General features: G+C 42.6%; 2 protein-coding genes across 2 annotated transcripts; both read left to right on the top strand.

Moving 5' to 3' along the window:
- Positions 1 to 50: 50 nt before the first annotated feature.
- On the top strand, positions 51 to 8,132 carry LOC124637395 (arginine-glutamic acid dipeptide repeats protein). The gene has a single exon (XM_047173822.1). The coding sequence runs from the start codon at positions 435 to 437 to the stop codon at positions 5,940 to 5,942; it is 5,508 nt and encodes a 1,835-aa protein (XP_047029778.1). The 5' UTR covers positions 51 to 434; the 3' UTR covers positions 5,943 to 8,132.
- A 5,960-nt stretch (positions 8,133 to 14,092) lies between these two features.
- On the top strand, positions 14,093 to 20,178 carry LOC124637605. The gene is made up of 13 exons (XM_047174197.1): positions 14,093 to 14,161; positions 14,524 to 14,682; positions 14,837 to 14,949; positions 15,117 to 15,261; positions 15,469 to 15,696; positions 17,058 to 17,202; positions 17,654 to 17,769; positions 17,965 to 18,165; positions 18,467 to 18,653; positions 18,902 to 19,017; positions 19,360 to 19,554; positions 19,730 to 19,834; positions 19,943 to 20,178. The coding sequence occupies exons 1-13, from the start codon at positions 14,093 to 14,095 to the stop codon at positions 20,039 to 20,041; spliced, it is 1,878 nt and encodes a 625-aa protein (XP_047030153.1). The 3' UTR covers positions 20,042 to 20,178.
- The last annotated feature ends 796 nt before the right edge of the window (positions 20,179 to 20,974 follow it).

Genomic DNA, 20,974 nt, shown 5'->3' with positions numbered 1-20,974 from the left:
TTCTAAAAATGTCCTTTCGTGGCAGCCATTTTATAGAATAAATGTTTGTCTATGGTGAGCCAAAGAAAGGCGAAGCTAAACAAAAGGCTAGCATGTAGATAGCATTTCCTAAAATAACAGTAAAATTTGCGTAAATACTGACTTGAAACACTTATTTTTATGATATAACAAAGTGAAGTAACAATTTATATTACGAGTGTATCTTATAAGTTCATAAAATGAAGCACAATGCATCGTGTAATGGTGGCCATTAAAAGTAATAATTATGTATATTGGCATACTTACTGCTTTACGGACCAGCAAATAAACATTTAAAGAGTTACACAGACTGGTTTATCATAAGTTCTAACTGGACAACATGTAAACCCAAGTGATATTTGTGATATGTGAGCAAGGAAAAGTGCCCAGTGTAAATAGACCATTTGGCACGAACCATGGCCCAGAATCAGGGGGAGGTTCAAGTGGGGACACCGAACCAACCCGTAAAGGAGAAAGATATTTACGCCTGTTTGCCTGATATGCGGACGAACGGGCCGCTTGGACCCGACGAACCGTGTTCAGGTGGCGAAGAGCTCCGGTGGCTGCCCGCACAGGCCACAGACCGTGATCTGGTTATGTACTTGAGAGCTGCGCGCTCCATGGCAGCATTCGCTGGTATGTGTGACGGGGGCTCCCCCGACGACGGCTGCGTTGCCGCCAGTCGCGACGATACCACTATCAACGCTTTGGATGTCCTTCATGACTCTAACTATGACCCTGGCAGAGCTCTCCAAGCTCTTGTGAAATGTCCAGTTCCCAAAGGAATTGAAAAGAAGTGGACGGAAGAAGAGACTAAAAGATTTGTCAAAGGAATACGGCAGTTTGGTAAGAATTTCTTTAAAATAAGAAAGGACTTATTGCCTCATAAAGACACTGCAGAGTTAGTTGAGTTCTATTATCTGTGGAAAAAGACTCCTGGTGCTAGTAGCAATAGACCACATAGGAGACGACGACAGGCATCCCTGAGACGTGTTCGTAATACACGGAATTCCCGTGCTGGTACTCCCAAAGAGCAGACTCCAGAAGCTACGCCTGCAGTGCCTGACACTAATGGTTCAAGACCCTCACCTAATCCTAAAGAAGCAGGTGAGATGAGTTCAGTTACAGAAGATGAGAATTCTGAAGAAGATAGTGATTCCAGAGATGCTGGGGATCTAGCCAAAGTGGACAATGTTAGACCAGAAAACCCAGATGATTCACCAAGTCGAATGAGAACCCGCAATAAATCTAAAGAGCAAAATACACCAACTACACCTAATGGAAAGAAGGGCCAAGATGAAAGTGATACCGATTCCAAGCCTCCTAAACCTAAACCTGCTAAACCAAATGTACAAAGTACAAATACTAACAACAATGTACCTGACAAGGTGTTATCTTCTCCGGTCAGTAAAGACATAAAGAAAAAGGTTGTGGCAAATGGCAAAGTAGATGTGTCAAAAGTTAAGAAACGTCTCCCAGATGACACCAAGCCAGAAATTTTGGATGGTGATGTTCAAATGAAAAAGAAAAAGCCTGTGGAACCACCTGATAGTCCCGCAGAAAGTCTCACTAATGACAGTTTTCCTGCTATGGATGAAACAGAAACTCCTGAGCCAGAGCCAGAAGCTTGTGACTTCAGTTTTAACAAGACTGATAAGGAAAACACTGAACAAAATAAGGAACCAGAGCCTGAATCGCTTACTAAAGCCACTGAACCTCAAATTAAAATGGAAGGTAATCCTCAACCTGTTATTAAAACTGAGAAAGATCCATTACCTCCAACTTTCCAGATGGCTACAGACAAAGATGAAAGGAGTGCTCTTGATCTGAAAACAGATCCTAACACAAACACAAATAAAATGTCTGAGGATATGGAGCCAAGACCTCTTGTTATGCAAAATCCAATGTTTCCTAAAACTGAACTCATTATACCTAAAGTTACACCCATGTGTACAGATCCCATTGAGAAGATTAAAATCAAAGAGGAAATAGATACAGATGAGACATTAAATCTACAAAAAGAGGATTTCCCAAAAGATCCATTGTCACACAATTTCCCAGGACATCCTGTGAATCAGTCCAACAAACCTCTCAATTTGGAAAATACCAACTTCTTTGTGAAAGACAGTCACATATACAATCCAAAAATAGGCCACAGTATAAAAATAGAAAATGTGCCTAATAACATATTCAATCCTTTAAATATTACAAAAGACAGTTCAATTATAAGAAGTGCAAAAGACTTTTCTTCTGGTATGCCACCATTCTCTTATCCACCAAATATGAACTTTTCTAATGATCCTTCCAAACATAATCCTCATATGAATCCACTTAAAACAGTGATAAAATTGGAACCGAGAGATGAAGCTAGTGAAATGAAAAATCAAAATACACCTGAAATCTTCACTGCAACAATTTCATCAGGCAACAAAGTTGATTCTCCGAATGCTCCTCGCTTGGATTCACTACAGAGGATGAGTCCACCACCTACTAACCCACGTGGGTCATCACCACCTCCAATGGAACATCCTACAACACTTAATACAGAGCCTATTTCGCCAGCAAACTCTCAAGAGAATAAAGAATCTGATGTTGATGATAAACAACCAACTGACTTAAAGACTCAGCCAATGCCTAAGTTGGATGCCCAGAATAGAGACCTGAGGCCACCCTCATTTTCGCACCCAGTGAGACCAGAAAATCTTGGAATAAGATCTACAGAAGCTTCTATAACACCAGTTTCTGTCCAGAACATGCCACCACCACTTAGCCAGCCTTCAATTGCAGGCCTGCTACCACCCGGACCATTAATATCCGTTGGAAATGGAGCAAATGTTGGACCTTATGGGTTTATGCCTACAGCATTGTATGGTCATACAAGTCATCCTGGTCATCCCGGGCATCCAGGACTTGATAAGCCAGGCTCAATGCCTCCTCTTATGCAACAACATCCACAACCACACAATTTACAAGGAAGTAATCTTATACAATCTTCTTCCAATCAAAACGATCCATCAATGCCACAAGATCTGAAAATCAAGCAAGAAGTGCCTGACAATGTACCAGCCAACTTATCTACTCAGCAAGTAGATCCACTTCAATCACTCAAAGAAGTCAAAGTGCCAGGATATCCTATTGGAAGTGCTATAGCACAACATTTGAATACTGAGAGGGACAGGGAATCAATATCTAGTGTTGAAAATAATAGTAGACCACCAAGTCAACCTACTAATGAGAATTCCAATATGTCTAGTGCTTTCCTCGGCCCAAGAATAGAAAGTATAAAGAAAGAACCAGAATTCTTACACCAACCACACCTACCACCAACTTCTACAAGTCAAAGCAGTGGATCAGAATCTTCTAATCATGTAACACCAGTGAAGAGTCCACATACGCCAACGCCCATTAAAAGTCAACCAGGTCACAATGGAACACCAATGCACATTGCTCACTCGTCCTCTACCACATCGCCGTTTTCAAGGCACCTGACGAGTCCTTCGCAACCGAGACAAATCTCAGCGTCGCCAGTTCAACCAAATACTCCGGTGTCACATTCGGCGCTCAACTTGATGAATCCAACACCATTATCAATACCAGCGACTATACCTGGCCCCGTAATGCATTCTGGTCAACAGCCACATCCGTTTGCATCGCCGCTACATCACCCACATTTACTTCATCCTTCTATCTTCCAATTGTCTGCAGCAGCGGCCCACGCTATGCATCCGTACTACCCGCATCCACACCCGGGGTATACAATGCCTTATCCATATCCGTATGGACCTCTTCCTCAACCACATCCTATACCGCCGATGCACCCTGCGGTAAGCACGGCCGGACGCCATGACCCAGTGAAACCATCAACTATTGAGTCCACGACGATGCTCAGCTCGCATCATAGTCACAGCACTAGTTCTTCAGTCACAACAAGATCTCTTCGAGAAATTTCTGAAAGCTCAGAAGATCCAAGAAATCCCAACGCGACAACTGAAAGACATCAATTGCACGAGACAACGATGACTCATCATCATTCGACTAGCCATCATAGCGCTGTACACACTAGTACAGAGAAGCAGCCAAGTCATGTTGGTGGAGGAACGAACCACACGCTATCTATATCTCATTCGACTTCAAGCAGTTCGTCTCAATCGATCCAGCATAAAATCAATACGCAACAAAAGAGCAGTTCACACTCGAACTCGCCGCATCACTTGTCGGCCAGCGTGTCTCAGACAACTAGTTCGTCGTCTAGCGTGAACGTTACGAACAATCACAACCACACGCATCATCACTCACATCACTTAGCACATCATCCTGAGAGACTTTCTCCAGCTGACTCAATGTTGATGCGTCATCACCCGAAAATGCTTCCTGGCAATCCAAATCATCTGATGATACAACCGCCATCGATGGGTCACCCTATGGGACTTGGCTTACCTCCAGGGCCCGGACCTAGTTCTATTGAAAGCCTTCGTCTGCACGCGCAAGCCGCTGCTGGGCTCCAAGCATCACACCCAAGACCCGGCTCGCCGCACCAGCTACCTCACGGTCATCCGCACTTGCGCGGCCCTCCGCGGCCCATGCCGGATGAGAATCCAGAGCTAAAACTAGAAACTCAATCACAACCAGAGGAGGAAGAAATCCCGAGCCCTGCGCACATACCGCATGGACCTAGTCCCGAACCCAAGATTGAAGATACCGAATGTCACAGATCACAATCGGCTATTTTCCTCAGGCATTGGAATCGCGGTGATTATAATTCGTGTACAAGAACAGATCTCATCTTTAAACCGGTGCCAGAATCAAAACTGGCACGCAAACGAGAAGAACGCCTTAGGAAGCAAGCTGAACGAGACAGAGAAGAAAGAGAAAAAATTGCTCAGCAAGCACATAGAAAGATAGCAACCCCAGAGAAACCAGAGACAAAGCCACCGTCAAGAGGTGCCATTGAAACAATTTCATCTCCATACGATCGATTCCCCCGGCCGCCTGGGTACCCTGACACGCCTGCACTGCGTCAATTATCAGAGTATGCTCGACCCCATGCTGGCTTTAGTCCAGGAAATCTTCCGCGCCATTGTATGGACCCTATGCTCCAATACCAACTAAGTTCAATGTATGGTGCTGCTGGCGCGCGCGAGCGTCTCGAACTAGAACACCTCGAACGTGAGAAACGAGACCGAGAAATTCGAGAACTGCGTGAACGTGAGCTTAACGACAGACTGAAAGAGGAACTGCTTAAAAACAATGTAGGGCCACGAGCACTGGACCCGCACTGGCTGGAGATGCACCGGCGGTACGGGATGGCGCCACCTCCGCCTCAGGGCGCGATCCCCGTTCAATTCGGACTGTACCCGCCGGGGCACGGGCCAGCCGCGCTCTCTCAACTCGAGCGTGAGCGGCTCGAACGTCTCGGCATCCCACCGGCAGGAGGACAGCAACAGTCCGTGCCGACGACCATGTCGCAGCAGCATCACCCGCACCACCCGCACCCGGGCGTGGCGGCCGCGCAGCTCGAGGCGGCGGAGCGGCTGGCGCTCGCCGCCGACCCTATGGTGCGGCTGCAGATGGCGGGCATCAACCCGGAGTACCACGCGCACACGCATGCGCACACACACGCGCACTCGCACACACACCTGCACCTGCACCCGGGGCAGCAGGCGGCGGCGCAGGCGCAGCAGGAGGCGGCGCTGGCGCTGGGCCCGTACCGCGGCCTGCCGCACCCCGACCTGCTGGGGCGGCCGTACGCGGAGCAGCTGGCGCAGCAGGCGGCGGCGCACGAGCAGCTGCAGCGCCAGCTGCTGCTGGAGCGCGAGCGCGGCTTCCTGCACCCGGCGCACCACGAGGACTTCCTGCGCCAGCAGCGCGAGCGCGAGCTCAAGGTGCGCGCGCTGGAGGAGGCGGCGCGTGCTAGCCGCCCCTAATGCCTGCGCCGCGCACTACAGAACCCACTAACTTTCCAAGTGTTCACGCGCCGCCCGAATTAGGGCCGAGCGGTATTTTCATGTGTGACGATACCTGTAATTTATATTTATGATAGGGCCGTACCTTAAGTATTTAAGTTTTTATAATATTTTTATAGTTGCATGGTCGTGTAGTACGCTTATTTTCCATGCTCAAATTTATTTCTTACCTACTAGTCATAACTAAAATTTTATTTGTGAATGAAATAAAGAGTCACACGTTTTTACGTAGGCTATTTAGATTAAATTATTGTTTATTTTAAAATAACAAAGGCCTCGATAGCTACTAGTGTAGCCTGATCGCCTACTCGACTACATACAAAGGAACTGTGTCACATTACGTTGCTGACGGAAGCCGCATTTGTTCTACACCAGTAGCTTTCGAATGAAATCATAATGCAAATAAATAAGGGTGCTGGTTAGCATTCATGTGAATGGACCACATGATTACAGTAATTATGTTCAATGTAAACTACATTGCTTTTTTATGTTCATAACATGACATAATAATATATAACTATAAATAAGTGTTTATTTAAGTATGAGACAGAGTAGGGACTGTGTGGACTTGCCTTTCTAATCAACTTGCCTTTTACGTACTGTCCCGTAGTGACTTTCTCGCTCTGTGTAATCCTAAGGAACTCCTATTTCACTTAAATTATTTACATTTTTAATAGAAATATATATTTTCAAATAGTACCTATCTAGCTCTCAATGAAACGTTCGTGAGTATAGAGTGATAATGTAGACCATTCAATTAGACATGAGAGGCAATCGTTTGTGGAACTAATTACACTCACATATCAATTATAAGATTGAAGTATCGCCGTGAGAAAATTGTTACTAATTGATATGTTGCCTTCAAATGTTGATATTGGCCGAATGCAATAATTCTATATTAGCAATGAAAGGTGATTATGGCCTTGGTGTTGTATAAGATCGTTTTGTACAGATTGTGATGGAATATTTTATTGAATGCAATTTTGTTCTTTTATGTTCGCTGTTGTATGGGATCCGTTCTCAGTTATGACTGCTAATAATACGGTACGGACATAATGCGCGCGTTTTGTGTAATGAGCGAAAATAACCAACCGCGGTCCGCACCATTATTACGCACAAAGCCATGTTTATTACATTTATTTATCCCAGTTACTTACTGATATCCAATTTAACTTAATGTCTATTTGAACATAAATCGCAATTAATATTTTTATTTCGTTTTCAAACATTAAAGAGTACAATCAATCAAGAAATAAATGTGTTTGGGTTTTTTTCTATGAATTCCGTTTTTATTTGCATAATTTAGAGTGGTATTAGCAGTCATAATGGTTGAGAATAGAAAGCCACAAAAAACTGCAAATTCAATAATTTGAACTCACAGTCAGTGAGTACTCTGTGTAATTAGGCAACACTTGTGTCCCCTGACATTATGCTGATGTGTAATTTTCTTTCTCAATCTCTCTTTCCCATTCGTAAGTCGAGAGAAAGTAGGTTGACATGTCATCTTATTGCCTGGGACAAGTCGGAGAGCCGACAACTTTAAATTGTTGACTGAAACTCACAAAACTCCCTTCATTTCGTAGACAATACCCAAAATTATAAAGCTAACACAAAATGTACTTTACGTCTACGAAATAAAGGTAATTTTGTACCCTAACAAAGTGTTTATATTGTTTAAAGATATATCGATAGTAGATTAACACTAACACAAAAATTATGTACTTATATTGAAATTATTTTGATCTTGACTCTATTCTGTGTAATAATAATACTAATGAGTGGTTAAAATATTCTTGTAAATTTTAAGAGTTGTAATTAACGCCCGTTGTACACATTCAGTAACTCTGCACTAAATGTAATATAAATTCCCTTTGTAAGAAATAGGCGCTGTTAGAAACAATTTTAAAGTTATATTGAGTATCTAGATTAACTTTCACAGTGTCGCTTCGTAGGTGTTATGTTGGTAATGCCATAGTTACTTTCTGATATCTAAAGAGAAAATGAGTATTATTTTTAGAGACAAATTATATCTTAATTAATTAAGAGGTTGCGTGTCGGTTTAAAACTTCATTTATTTAGACAATAAGGTTAAATGGATGTCTTAGTGCTTTTGTGTAAATTTTTTTGAATAATATATGTGAAAAAATTCAATCCTGTATTATTATTTTCTGCTCTTGACCTATAACATAATCAAAATCAAAATCAAATCAAAATCAAAAGTCATTTATTCAAACTTGGCTGCAAAACAGCACTTTTCGAACGTCAAAAAAAAAAATTTACAAAAGACAGCCCCCAAAACGCCCACCCTTCACCACTTCCTATGTGTTTTTGCTGGGAAGAAGAAGTGGCGCAACAAACTCCCCAGCAACACATGTCTGTCTGTTCGGTTAGAAGAACCTTAAACATTGTTTGATATGTACATTTGTATACAATTTAATTTGTATATTACAAAAGAGGACAATACAGTAAAAATAATGTATACACCACATGCTAGCTAGCACTCACCCTACATACCTTAACTAACTCAAGCATTGAATATGTTTGATGAACAGAAAATTATAGCCTCCAAATATTTACACTTAATAGAATATCAGGGAGTGCCCACCTACATGTGCTATTCTTTTGTAAACTAGTAAATTAGACCGCTCAGCCAGAACATATGTAAAATAAAAAGAGTTTACAAATAAAAACAAAAAAACTAATAGATAGTCAGTAAGACGACCTGGCACCACAAGCAGCACCCGTTCACGAGCATAACGCGAGGATCAGCCATCGCCCCCCTCGCACATTTTTGAGGGAGGGAGGCAACCCGACCGCCGACGCTACCGCAAGCAGTGCCGTCTAAGGGAGCATGACGTACTCACTGCTGCACAACTCAATATCAAGATTAAATTATCAGTTCCCGCTAAGTAGTATTATTTACTAAAATCCAAAACAGAAAATTAATACAAAGAATGTATCTTGTCAATAATGTAAAAACATTAAAAAATAATAATTAAATAATAAATCAAAATAAAATAAATGTCATTGAGTCAAGAGATTGAATGGGAGAAATTTAAATTATCTAAATAATATAGCTAATATAAAAATAAAAATAAAAAAAAAATAAAAATTAATAATTTACATATATATTTTATACATAATGTATTGAAATACCCAAAAAAAAAAGCAAAATAGTAATACGACTAAAATGAAATACGAGAAAGACGACAAGAAACACTTTAAAAAATCAGCAATGTGCATCGGCTATGTGAGAGAAAACAAATCATGTTGACGAGAGCGGCCCACCTACGCGCACGAGTACCACCTCCGGGATCGTCGCTCAGCTCCGCATCGCCGCCGCCGGACCCCGGACCACCAGTGATACCGGCGGCTGCAGCTGCGTCGAGCTCGAGCGACGAGTACTTCTCTCCGCCGACGTCGCCACCACCTGTGCGTCGGCAGGGGAGACGCCGGCCACCGACGGGCTTGGGATCGGGGGACCATCAGGTCCCTAGCAGGGTCCCCGCTACCGGTGGTTGTGTGCAGCGCATGAGATGGACTCAGAAAATGAATGAGAACGTCATGCGCGCATACTACGGGTCCACAGAGGGAGGAACTAACCTCACTGCGTACCGTGATAGGATGCTGTCTCTGTTCCAGGTGCTTGAGCCAGCCGTCAACGTATCGACCCAACGACTGTCGGATCAGGTGCGGGTTATCCAGCGCAATCACAGACTGGACGACGCCGCACTTGATCGGCTGCGCTTAGAGATGCTGAGCAGCCCTATGGTCACCACCTCGTCACAGGCCGCGGTGCCACCGCCACCTTCAGGCGGAGTCACGCCGCGGTCCAATCTCGTTGAACGGGATGAGGACAATAGGGCTGTAACGGTAAGTACTCAGTGCAACGAACGTGTGAGGAGTGCTCTGGAGGATGCGATTCAGGAGTTTAGGTACTCACCCGTTGAAAACCGACCGCGACTACCTCGCTTGCCTATGCACAGACAGAATAGGGCGTTGGTGTGTGCTCTGGATTCGCTGTTGGAAAAATATTTTGAAAACAGCGAAGACCTCCTTGATACACACTCAATTATGTATTGCGCGGCTGTTGCTGCATGTCGTGTAGCTAATGTCAAATTCCCTGACAGTAACAGAGCTACACGACCAAAATCAGCGGTACCAGCTTGGCAGTGCAGGATTGAGCGTCGTATCGAGGGGGCCAGAGTACTCATCGGCAAACTATATTGCTTCAGGGAGGGTAATACCCGACCACGGGTGATGCGCTTTGTGAGACGTGCATTCATGGGGACTGGACTCAGTCCTCATGAATATATGCCGCGTATCGCGGAGCGCATCGACTTCCTGAAGCAAAAAGTCTGTGCATGGGCGAGCCGTATTCGAAGGTATAAACGACGGGTAGAACGTTACACCCAGAATCGTATGTTCCAGAGTGATCAAAGATGGGTATATAGAACTTGGGAGCGACCTGAACAATACGTGATGGACGGGAACCGGCCGGATGATGGTGCCACAAACATGTTTTGGCGCAACCTCTGGTCGACGCCCGTATTTCACGAGGAGGGTGACTGGACACGTGATGTTGAACGGGAGTGTGAACAAATACCAGAAATGGAGGAGGTGAATATTACCTCCTCCGACGTAGCCTGTGCAGTTCGTCCGATGCAAAACTGGAAATCACCAGGACCGGATGGACTGCACAATTTCTGGTTAAAGTGGCTGCAAAGTTCACACCCCTGTTTAGCATCACAGTTTCAGTCATCCTTAGAAGCCGGGTCGCTCCCACAGTTTCTAACAACAGGAGTTACCCATCTGCTCCATAAATCAGGCAGTACCGCGGAACCCAAGAATTATAGACCGATCACTTGTTTACCGACGGTCTATAAACTTCTTACATCTATTTTGAGATTAAAAATAAACCAACATATTGAAAAATATTCAATTATGTCAGTTTCTCAAAATGGATGTAAGAAGGGGTCCCGTGCTACTAAGGAGCTGCTCCTCACTGATATGGTCATCAGCCAACAGGTTCGGCGATCCCGAAAGAATTTGTCGACATGTTGGATAGACTATAAGAAGGCCTACGACTCGGTCCCCCATACATGGCTTAGGAGGGTACTGGAGTTGTATAAAATAAATACAACTCTACGCGCCTTTCTTGCGTCATGTATGGAGCAATGGAGAACGGTTCTTCACTATCCAGGATGTAGACAAATTGAAGGGACTGGCGATCCTATTAAGATCGAGCGGGGAATATTCCAGGGTGACAGTTTGAGTCCACTTTGGTTTTGCCTGGCCTTGAACCCTTTGAGCACATTGCTAGAGGGTTCGGGGCTGGGCTATCCTTTGCGGAGAGGGAGTCAGGTTATATCCCATTTGCTTTATATGGATGATCTGAAACTGTTTGCCACTACAGAACTGCAGCTGATGAAGCTACTGAAGATCACTGAAAATTTCAGTAGTTGCATCAGGATGGAGTTCGGTGTGGACAAATGTGCAGTCATGCATGTAAAGCGAGGGGGAATTGTGGAATCTGAGGGAGTACAACTCTCAGATTCCATAAATCTGAGATCACTCTCCGCAAACGATACATATAAATACTTGGGTATGGCGGAGGGGTTAGGCATCAATGTGGCTGTCATGAAACAGACATTGCGGGAGCGTTTCTTTGGCCGCCTGAATAAGGTCCTAAAAAGTTCCTTATCAGGCGGCAACAAGGTTCGCGCCTATAATGGTTGGGTCATGCCAGTCCTGATGTACTCCTTCGGCATACTCAAATGGACTCAAACTGAATTGGATGCCTTGGATAGGAGAGTCCGCACACTGCTGACCGCAGAACGAATGCATCACCCACGATCGTCGGTGATGAGACTGTACATCCCACGGAAATGTGGAGGCCGAGGCTTTTTAAATGCAAAGACGCTCCACAACCGTGAGGTGTGCAGTCTCAGAGAATATCTTCTCAAAAGCGACGTGGGTATGCATCGTGATATGGTAGCAGTGGACAAAGGACTCACCCCGCTATCGTTGGCAAATGAGAACTGGCGCAGACCTGTGGTACTAACTACCCATGATCGCAAGGAAGTATGGCAGAGCAAACAGCTACACGGACGCTTCTTCGGGGCTATTCATGGCCCCGATGTAGACTTCAATGCGTCCGTATCTTGGCTACGCTTCGGTGACTTGTTTGGAGAAACCGAAGGGTTTGTATGTGCAATTATGGACGAAGTTATCCTTACGAATAACTACCGGAGATATATCGTGAAAGACGGGACGGTTGACATATGTCGGGCATGTCACCATCCGGGTGAGTCTATCAGACATATTATATCTGGTTGTTCTCGTTTGGCTAATGGTGAATATTTGCACAGACATAACCAAGTGACCAGGATTATCCACCAGCAGCTTGCTCTGCAATACAACCTTGTAGACCTTGAGGTACCGTACTACAGGTATGCGCCCGACCCAGTTCTCGAAAAGGACCATATCACGTTGTACTGGGATCGATCTATCATCACTGACAGGACTATTGTAGCCAATAAGCCTGATATTGTGGTGATAGATCGATTAGCGCGCCGCGCGATGATAGTCGATGTCGCCGTTCCGCATGACGAGAACCTTGTGAAAGCTGAGAAAGAGAAACAAATAAAGTATCTCGACTTAGCGCACGAGGTTGTCGCCATGTGGAGTGTCGACACGGCTGTTGTTGTGCCGATTGTCGTTACGGCCAATGGTTTAATAGCCAAGAGCCTCGACGAACACCTCAGGAGGCTCTCGTTGGGCGGCTGGATCAAGGGACTGATTCAGAAGGCAGTACTCCTTGATACGGCACGTATTGTGAGGAGGTTTCTGTCTCTGGGACCCTAACCACCGGTACCTTGGACTCTGTGCCCGATATCGGTGGCAACCTATTTTTTATATTTTTAAATGTTTTTTATTTTTATATTTAATATTTAAAAATGTAAATCATATGTTAGAAAATAAATAAATGAAAAAATAGCTAATATAGCTGTCTTGCGTTCATCATGGCGACCAACTATTTTTATCATTCAAATAATCATTGATGGTGTAATATGCCTTTTTTATAAGAACAGCCTTAATTTGTTCTTTGAATTTGTTAAACGGCAGTTCTTGTAAGGTCAAAGGAAGCTTATTATAAAAACGAATACCTAAACCCAGAAATGTGTCATGCACTTTATGAAGCCGGTGATAGGGTACACACAGTTTATGCTTATTTCTAGTATTAATGCTATGGACTTCACTTTTTTTGGTATATAAATGTAGGTTCTGTCTAATATACATAATGTTGGCAAAGATGAACTGTGATGCTACAGTGAGAATACCAATTTCTTTAAACAACTCTCTGAGGGAAGTTCTGGTACCTAATTTGTATATAGCACGAATAGCACGTTTTTGTATAATAAATATATTCTCTATATCAGCGGCTTTGCCCCACAACAAAATACCGTAGGACATGACGCAGTGAAAATAGCTGAAATACACTAATCGCGCAGTGTCGACGTCAGTGAACTGTCTAACTTTTCTGACGGCATAGGCAGCAGAACTAAGCCTTCCCGCGAGGCTAGAAATATGTGAACCCCACTGAAGTTTTGTATCAACTGTTATACCCAAAAACACGGTAGATGCAACGGTTTGAAGAACCTCGTTGTTTAGGATAGCATTAGGACCTAGGTTTTTTACATTAGGCAAAGTGAACTTAATGCATTTTGTTTTTTTAGCATTTAGTACTAAATTGTTTGTTGTAAACCAGTGCGTAACTGTTGAGAGTGCACTGTTTACGTCGTCAAATTGCTCTCTATTTCTGTCAACTTTGAAGATAAGAGATGTGTCATCTGCAAATAATACAACATCGCAGATATTTTTAGTTTTCATTCCAAGAATTCGAACTTATTTCAGAATTTGTTATAGTTTTTCAATACTTTCTGGCACTGGCAGATGTTTTGTCAGAAAAATCTTGCTTTTTACGAAAATATTATTTTATCCATATCGGAATTCGTTTTTTCCTTCAAGTAACTAGGTGATAGTTGGGTCGATAACATACGACGACGCTACGTACTCGTTACAGGAAATTATTGAAAATAATGTGAATAATGGGGCTTTTGAGCAATACAGGCTTATTGGCAAGTGTTGCTCCGAAACCTGCATATTACCAGCCAAAGGTTTGCACATTAGAGTTAACTTACCTACATCATAAAATAAAAACCCTTCTATTTTGTAAACATTAGGCCCAGGAGAATGTTACGCAAGTTTGTTTAGAAGAAGCTTAACATAAACTAGAGCATTTTCCTGGTGATATTTTTATTTTAAGCCCACCTTATCAGAATTCCTATTGCTTCGTTTAGTTACCTCACTCGTCAGACCGAATCCATGCCAAAAAAAAAATAACCTGGATAGTAAGTAGTTAAGTACCTATAGGCATTTTGGTACAGTAAATAAGAAGCGTTACTTAGGTATTATATAGTCTTGCACCAAATTCTAATAGAAACCACTCAACATACTTAACTAAAGGACTCAATTTCAGAGTATTATAGATCTGCGATGCGAAGTCACTCCTGCCCCGTTTATGCTGCGGCCCTACGCTGGCCTTTACAACCCGTTCCCCTTTGCTTGCTCCGTGCTCTGCAATCATCCTGCTGACACCGAGGCTAAGGATGTTGTTAAACGGGCTAAGGATAACTGGGTGTGTTGGTGCTTTAAGTTATTTAAATAGGTGTATGATGACCAGACTGGCTTCCGAAACATTTGAAATTCAGACTGAATCATCGTAAGTTCTAATTTCTGGATACCTACATTTTTTAATACCTACTTATACATTATCTTCAATTTACTTACAGATAGAAGGCAGAGTTCATTATTTCCAAGAAGATTTGTCGAAATTCCAAGATGGCGGCGACAAAGATAAGAATAGAACACCCCATGATATTTTTACTGAGGATATGTTTAGGAGGTAAAGTTATCCTACCTACTTCATCACGTGTTATCTGGATGCACCAAACTTGTATAGTAAGTAGAGCAATATACCTACGTTTAAAATGCCCGTAAAATGTTAGATCTTGACCATAAGATGCGTTTTAGAAATTACCTACCAGTAATTTTATGATCTTTACTTTGTAGATATGCGGAGACAGACTCAAGACCGCTCACTCCGGCCCCGACACTTGCCAGTGGCAAGTCTAGGGGTTCTCGGCGATGTCTCACTCCGGACCAGCCACATCAAAGAACTACTATTGTATTGGACCTGAGACGAAGTCACAGTCAGGTAAAACCAGACGATCACTTATGTAGGTGCTTGTTGTATTACTTTTTAAGGAGTTAATCTTAGGGGATTTTTTTACTGTAACCGATACATATCTTATCAATATCAAGATATATTTTCAATAGTGTCGGAATCGGGGCTTCTATTAGTGCTATCAGTGCTATGAATACCTACCCTTAATACATTATACGCATTTTTTTATTTATCCAGGAAACTATCTACTACCACGGCTACACGACTTCAGAAGCGACAGCTGGTCAGAACACGAGCCCCACCAACGAGAGGTCCACATTGCCATCACTGAACCTGTCAGAGGGTGCCCACAACCGACTACTTAAAGGACAGAGTGAGCAGTTGCCTCCTCTTGCCTCTCCCGTCGTGTTGTCCAAGAGGGCCGTGCCTGTGAAGGAGCCTCAAAGCGTTAGGATTGCGAAAAAGGTAAGATAATAAACAAATAATTAATTGACATTAGTTGCAAGAAATTCAGTTGTTCAAAAAGAATAGAATACTTAAGATGTATGGGCAGGTGGGTACATGTGTTCTTTGACCTCTTAACATTAGCGTCATACTGTGGGTGTTGTCTTGCAAATGTTTGTCGCTTGACATCATCTGCGTAATGATGCATCATGCTATTATCAAATCAAGAAGGTCACACCAAATATATTTCACCTCCTAATTGTGCTCATATACCTAACAGCTGGATATTGTAGAAGTTTATGGTCAATAAATACTACCAATATTCGCATAATTGCTTTGTGACCTATTATGGTAAAAGCTCAAAACTTCTAATTATGTGGCTATTGGCCATGGATAAATTAGGTAAGTAAACTATCTTTATACTTCAATGCGAAACGTTCACTAAATATTGTTACCTCTAATCTCTCACGTGTCGCGAACGATATCATCAACTAAATCGTGAATTAATAAAGCTGTGCCAACGAGACTTAAATTGCGTCACAACTGCTATCAACGTACCTAAGTGTTATAGCGCCAGCCTCGAGCTCTTATCACGTATGGAAACTTTCCCCACCAGCCTATCCAAGAGTTACTAGAGCGTTACTCCAAACATCATTCCACTGTTGATAAACATAGATCGATACAGCCGTTGATGTTAGTCTGATACGCCAATTTGCACGGATTAGTCGTACTAAGACTGAAATACAAACACCATATTTTGCAAAAATATGTTACCGTTTCTGATATCTAAGACAAAGTTATTGCCTGTAAGAAGTAAGCACAAAGATGTGGCAAAAGATAAGAAATTGAAGGAGAAGAGTTTCTTTGTGACTGGTGATAATTTGTCCACTTTGAAATCTCTTCGTATTAGGCGAAAGGCTCCCAAGCTTCCTCCGTTAGTGCGGGCGAGGACATGCGACTGCAACTCGATGCACCTCACGAAGATAGTAATTAGTTACGCTCCTAGGAGTAGGAAAAGAGGTGCGTCGAACATAGTTCTATCGATGACCGCTTGGGGCACGACTGGCCAAAGGAAGCGAATGAAACTACCAAGTGTTAAATTGACGAGAAAATTGGTTACTAGCGAGAAACCTTTGTCACATAACACTGATGAGTTTTTTAAGAAACTTGAGGTAATTTTGTTGTGTCGTTGTGTGTTTCATTAATTCTTAGATACCGGGTATTAAAAATGAGTACTTATGAGGTAGACAGAAATTAACCTAATTTTGTACGAAAAATAAAACTTTATGTGGGTAATTAGCCAAACCATAGTTGGAACCGGTCTGTTAGTTTTATTAGTGACTCCACCAGAAATGTCTCGTAATAAAAACACATCGTTCCAGAATCAACTGAAAGCCTTAAACCTGGGTAAACCGGCGAAAAATAATAAGAACAACGGAAAGGCTGAACCACCAGCGTCACAACGATCCAAGGCAGAAAAGGAAGCTAATGAGGCGAACGAAGCTGGATCCAATGGAGAAGAAGGAGGTACGTCCCACACAGTATTGATGAGCGTTAATATATTATCGACGTGTTTACTCCATTAGTCATAGAATTATATAAGTACATAAGTGAGATTCCCTTTAGCAGCTTACAGCCAGTTTCTTCATCAAAAGTTAAAGCCAAAGTAAAAGTCAAAGTAATGTCTAAAGTAAAAGTAACGGTCAAATTCCATTTTTCTATTAGTTTTGCTGTCACTTTAGCCTTGAAAAAACCTATTTGACCGTTACTTTTACTTTAGACATTACTTTAACTTTAACTTTTGATGAAGAAACTGGCCGTTAATGTTGTAGCTGTTAAAAGTTGTGTAACCAACGTGACATAGAAACATTTGTGTATATAATAGTTAAAAAATATAGTAAATTAGTAGGACGTCTTAGAAGCAATAAAAAGGATCTTCATTAGCTGGTTTTGTGACGTTTTCTCTTGTTGTTTCTAGGTAGCGGTGAAGGACGTAGGCGTGGCAAGAGAAGAAAAAAGGGACGTCAAGGAGGCAGTGACCGATTGACGTCAGCTGGACTCGCGGCGCAGGCGCAACAGGATCCAGAGACACAAGTACAAGCCTAATCTAGTTGTAACTAAGTTGGAGTAAATAAGTCAAATATAGCCATAACTCTTTAATTATGACAACATAAAAAAGCAGGTTTTATTTTTCATTGTGAAGAATCAACACATCAATCTGAATAATAATACTCCTATCTATTTCATAACTACGTGCCTTCACTTAATTTAGCTCATTTGTTTCACCAGATCGCCGGCATAGGCACTGACTCCCACAACCCCAGCTCCCGTGGTTCCATAGCCCCAGCTCAAGAGGATGATGTCATTGTACTCCCGGTCATCAGACAGATTGCTGCTAAGAAGACCGACTCGTTCCTTGATGACGATATACTGAAGTATCTGCATCGGGAAGTCGATGAGGAGGCTATTGAGACTGAGTTTAATATAAAGGTGAGTGATTAGTCGCACCTACCCGTATTGAACAAGCGTGGTGATTAACGCTCAATCCGCCTGTGTGAGAGGAGGCCAGTGCCAGTAGTAGAACGATAAAAATACTGATGATGATAATGATTAGTTAGTCCTAGGTTGCGAAAGGCGAAACCACAGCTACATACTTTATCCCCAAAAAAGACGACGTCCTTCGACATCGCCCGTTTAATACAAAAACTTTTTTACTGCATACACTGTCTCTAAATAGATAGTGCATATTTATTTAAGTTCAAGTTTTTAATAACCCTCTTCATAATTCCAGCGCCGCTACGTCTTAGAAGAAGCCATGCGCACTCGTCCAGAGCGCGCATACGGCCAGGAGATGCAGACCCTACTCCGAGAGCTGAAGGTACCCGCAGTCAGTCTGGGCGACTGGCTGCACATACCCAGGGTCTTCTCACGGCAGAATGCCCAGTTTGCTCTGCCCATCGACACCTATGCGTTGGAGAGTGAGTGTACCTTATGTTTGATGTAGGAGAGTTCATTTTTGTATGGCTGTTCTTATTGTATTGATGCTGCAGATAAAACAGTGGTCTTCCTACTGACAAGTAGGTTTAGTTACATTAGGCTACACTTTCAACCTTTTGTTGGATATAGCAGAGTTATGTACATTATTTAATTGCGGTTTACCTTGATACTCAAATATCAGACACATACATAGGACGTGTTGTACATAGTTTTTATTGAATGTTTACAGGTCTAACTCCGATGAACTACGCAGCACGTTTCGTGACGCTGAAGAAGTCGAAACAACTGCTGTACCTCACGGTGCTCAGAAAATTCCGGCCACATGGATACAGAATGCCAAAAAAGGTAAATTAAAATGTACCCACTTACTACTAAGATAAATAATATAATAGTTGCAAAGATCAGACCGAATGAATGAAAACTTATGAAATCTGTTATGAAAATGATCGCATCTCTATTTCTTTGTCGAGATGTGCAGGGGATTTCCCGAACTCGTGGGTACTTCAAACGTGTTATTCGACCATAGACAAGATTTGGAAATGAAAGCTATCAACAGATCTTACTTTTTTCCGTTGCGTTTTTTTAGCAATGCCTTAAATGCCTCTCGACTAGAATATTGCTTTCAATTCTTCTTTAAATTCTTTGTCGACCCTACTTATTATACTTACCTTCGCTCACTATTTTCAGAACATAGAAGAAGGCCTAATAATGATGATGGGCGGAAGCCTGTCAGCCGATCAGGCAGAGCGCTTCAAGGAGATCATGGAGTGGGCCTCTTACGAGGAAGAGGACAATATTCCCGATGAGATCAAAGTTACGCTCCTCGAGAGCTACAAGAAACCCCCTATCAGTTCTGAAGCTGTGGGTGATAATAATGGAGAAGTAAGTCTGTTGTATGCAAAAATTCCTACCTACTTCATTTATTTCTAACCACCGGCGTTCGGGGAAAGTAATGGGAGTTTTCGCTTTCTTCTCAGAAGAATGACGAGGATTTACTACTTATGCAGTTATTTTTTTGTTTAGTTTTACTATATACTTATTCTCAATTGTTTTTCAGTCCGACGAAGATACGATAAAATATCGGACTTGGTGTGGTCTTTGTGCGATCTGCGAACGAATGTATGGACGCTTTCCGCCCAGAGACAAAGATCCACCTGACGGGGTAGGTTCTTCTTATAAAAATAGAAACACCCGATTTAAGTGCCTCCTCTTTTGAAGTTGGTTAAAAATGGGAAAGTTATTTTTTTAATATTGTTTTTCTTTGTTACAGATAGAGTTAAGCGACTTTTCTATGGTCGAATCTAAATTGCCCGCACTCAAAGTACACAGTGGACTTAGAGAAATTTTGAATATTATAAGAGAGCGATAATGATGCGATGGGAAAAAGCGATAAAAGAGCGATAATTTTTGTAGGATTTTTAGCCATGTAATTATTCAGGAATTATATAGTTATTTATTTTGTTATAATGAGTAGTCTAGAATTTTTAAAACTTTGTAATAAAATAAAACAAAAATTGTTTAAAAATTTTGTTTTTTTTGTTATAGTTCGGCCATTCAGAGAATGCGTTCCTGACACGTCGCGATTGAACTGACGACGTAACTACATTCATTGATTATTGATATAATAATGTTGTTTTAATGCTCCTCAATTGTTAAAACGGTAAACAACCAGCAAAAATATTTTTATCGTAACTGCAACGCCATTGCAAAGTTACGTCGTCAGTTCAATCGCGACGTGTCAGGAACGCATTCTCTGAATGGCCGAACTATAACCATATTACTACTTTATATATTTTAAATCAAATACCTACTTACGTACTAGCTATTTCCCCGCGGCTTCTTCTGCCGCCAGGTGGCCTTAGGGTCATGGCACAGTATACCGGCACCGCAACAGCACAGCTGCAGCACGGCGTCGCCTCCGTTTGTTGCCCGTGGTACTACCAATAGTACTACCAGTAGTACCACGGGTAAATTTTTCTTCCCGTAATACTACCAAGCGGTCTGGTAGTACCACAGGCAAGAAAAAACTAAACGGGCAAGGTGCAAGCTCGCAGTCCGCGCGCCGGCCGCGAGTTGTAAGCTTGCTGTCACCGCAAACTCAATATTGAATCAATAATGAACACGCCTAGGACTTGCTTCGCTGTCGACTCGGAGTCGGCGCGTAATGAGCATGCCGTCGGCGCGCTGCCTGTACGTATAAGGTCCGCTCGCTTGCAGCACGCGGGCTGCGAGTCGAGTTGTGTGGTAGCGGCAAGCGCGCTGACTGCCCGCCGTTAGCTTTTTCATAATGACATTTTGAAAT

Source organism: Helicoverpa zea, chromosome 16 (assembly GCF_022581195.2).
Source record: "Helicoverpa zea isolate HzStark_Cry1AcR chromosome 16, ilHelZeax1.1, whole genome shotgun sequence".
NCBI lineage: Eukaryota > Metazoa > Arthropoda > Insecta > Lepidoptera > Noctuidae > Helicoverpa > Helicoverpa zea.
The sequence above is the reverse complement of the archived record's forward strand: the minus strand, read 5'-3'. Positions and strand labels throughout refer to the sequence as shown.

Bases quoted from the DNA above. Each gene is read 5' to 3' on its own strand.
- LOC124637395 (XM_047173822.1), top strand. From the start codon at position 435: ATGGCCCAGAATCAGGGGGAGGTTCAAGTGGGGACACCGAACCAACCC.
- LOC124637605 (XM_047174197.1), top strand. From the start codon at position 14,093: ATGGGGCTTTTGAGCAATACAGGCTTATTGGCAAGTGTTGCTCCGAAA. The intron at 14,162-14,523 runs GTTTGCACATTA...ACTCAATTTCAG, and splicing joins CTGCATATTACCAGCCAAAG to AGTATTATAGATCTGCGATG. The intron at 19,018-19,359 runs GTAAATTAAAAT...CACTATTTTCAG, and splicing joins GATACAGAATGCCAAAAAAG to AACATAGAAGAAGGCCTAAT.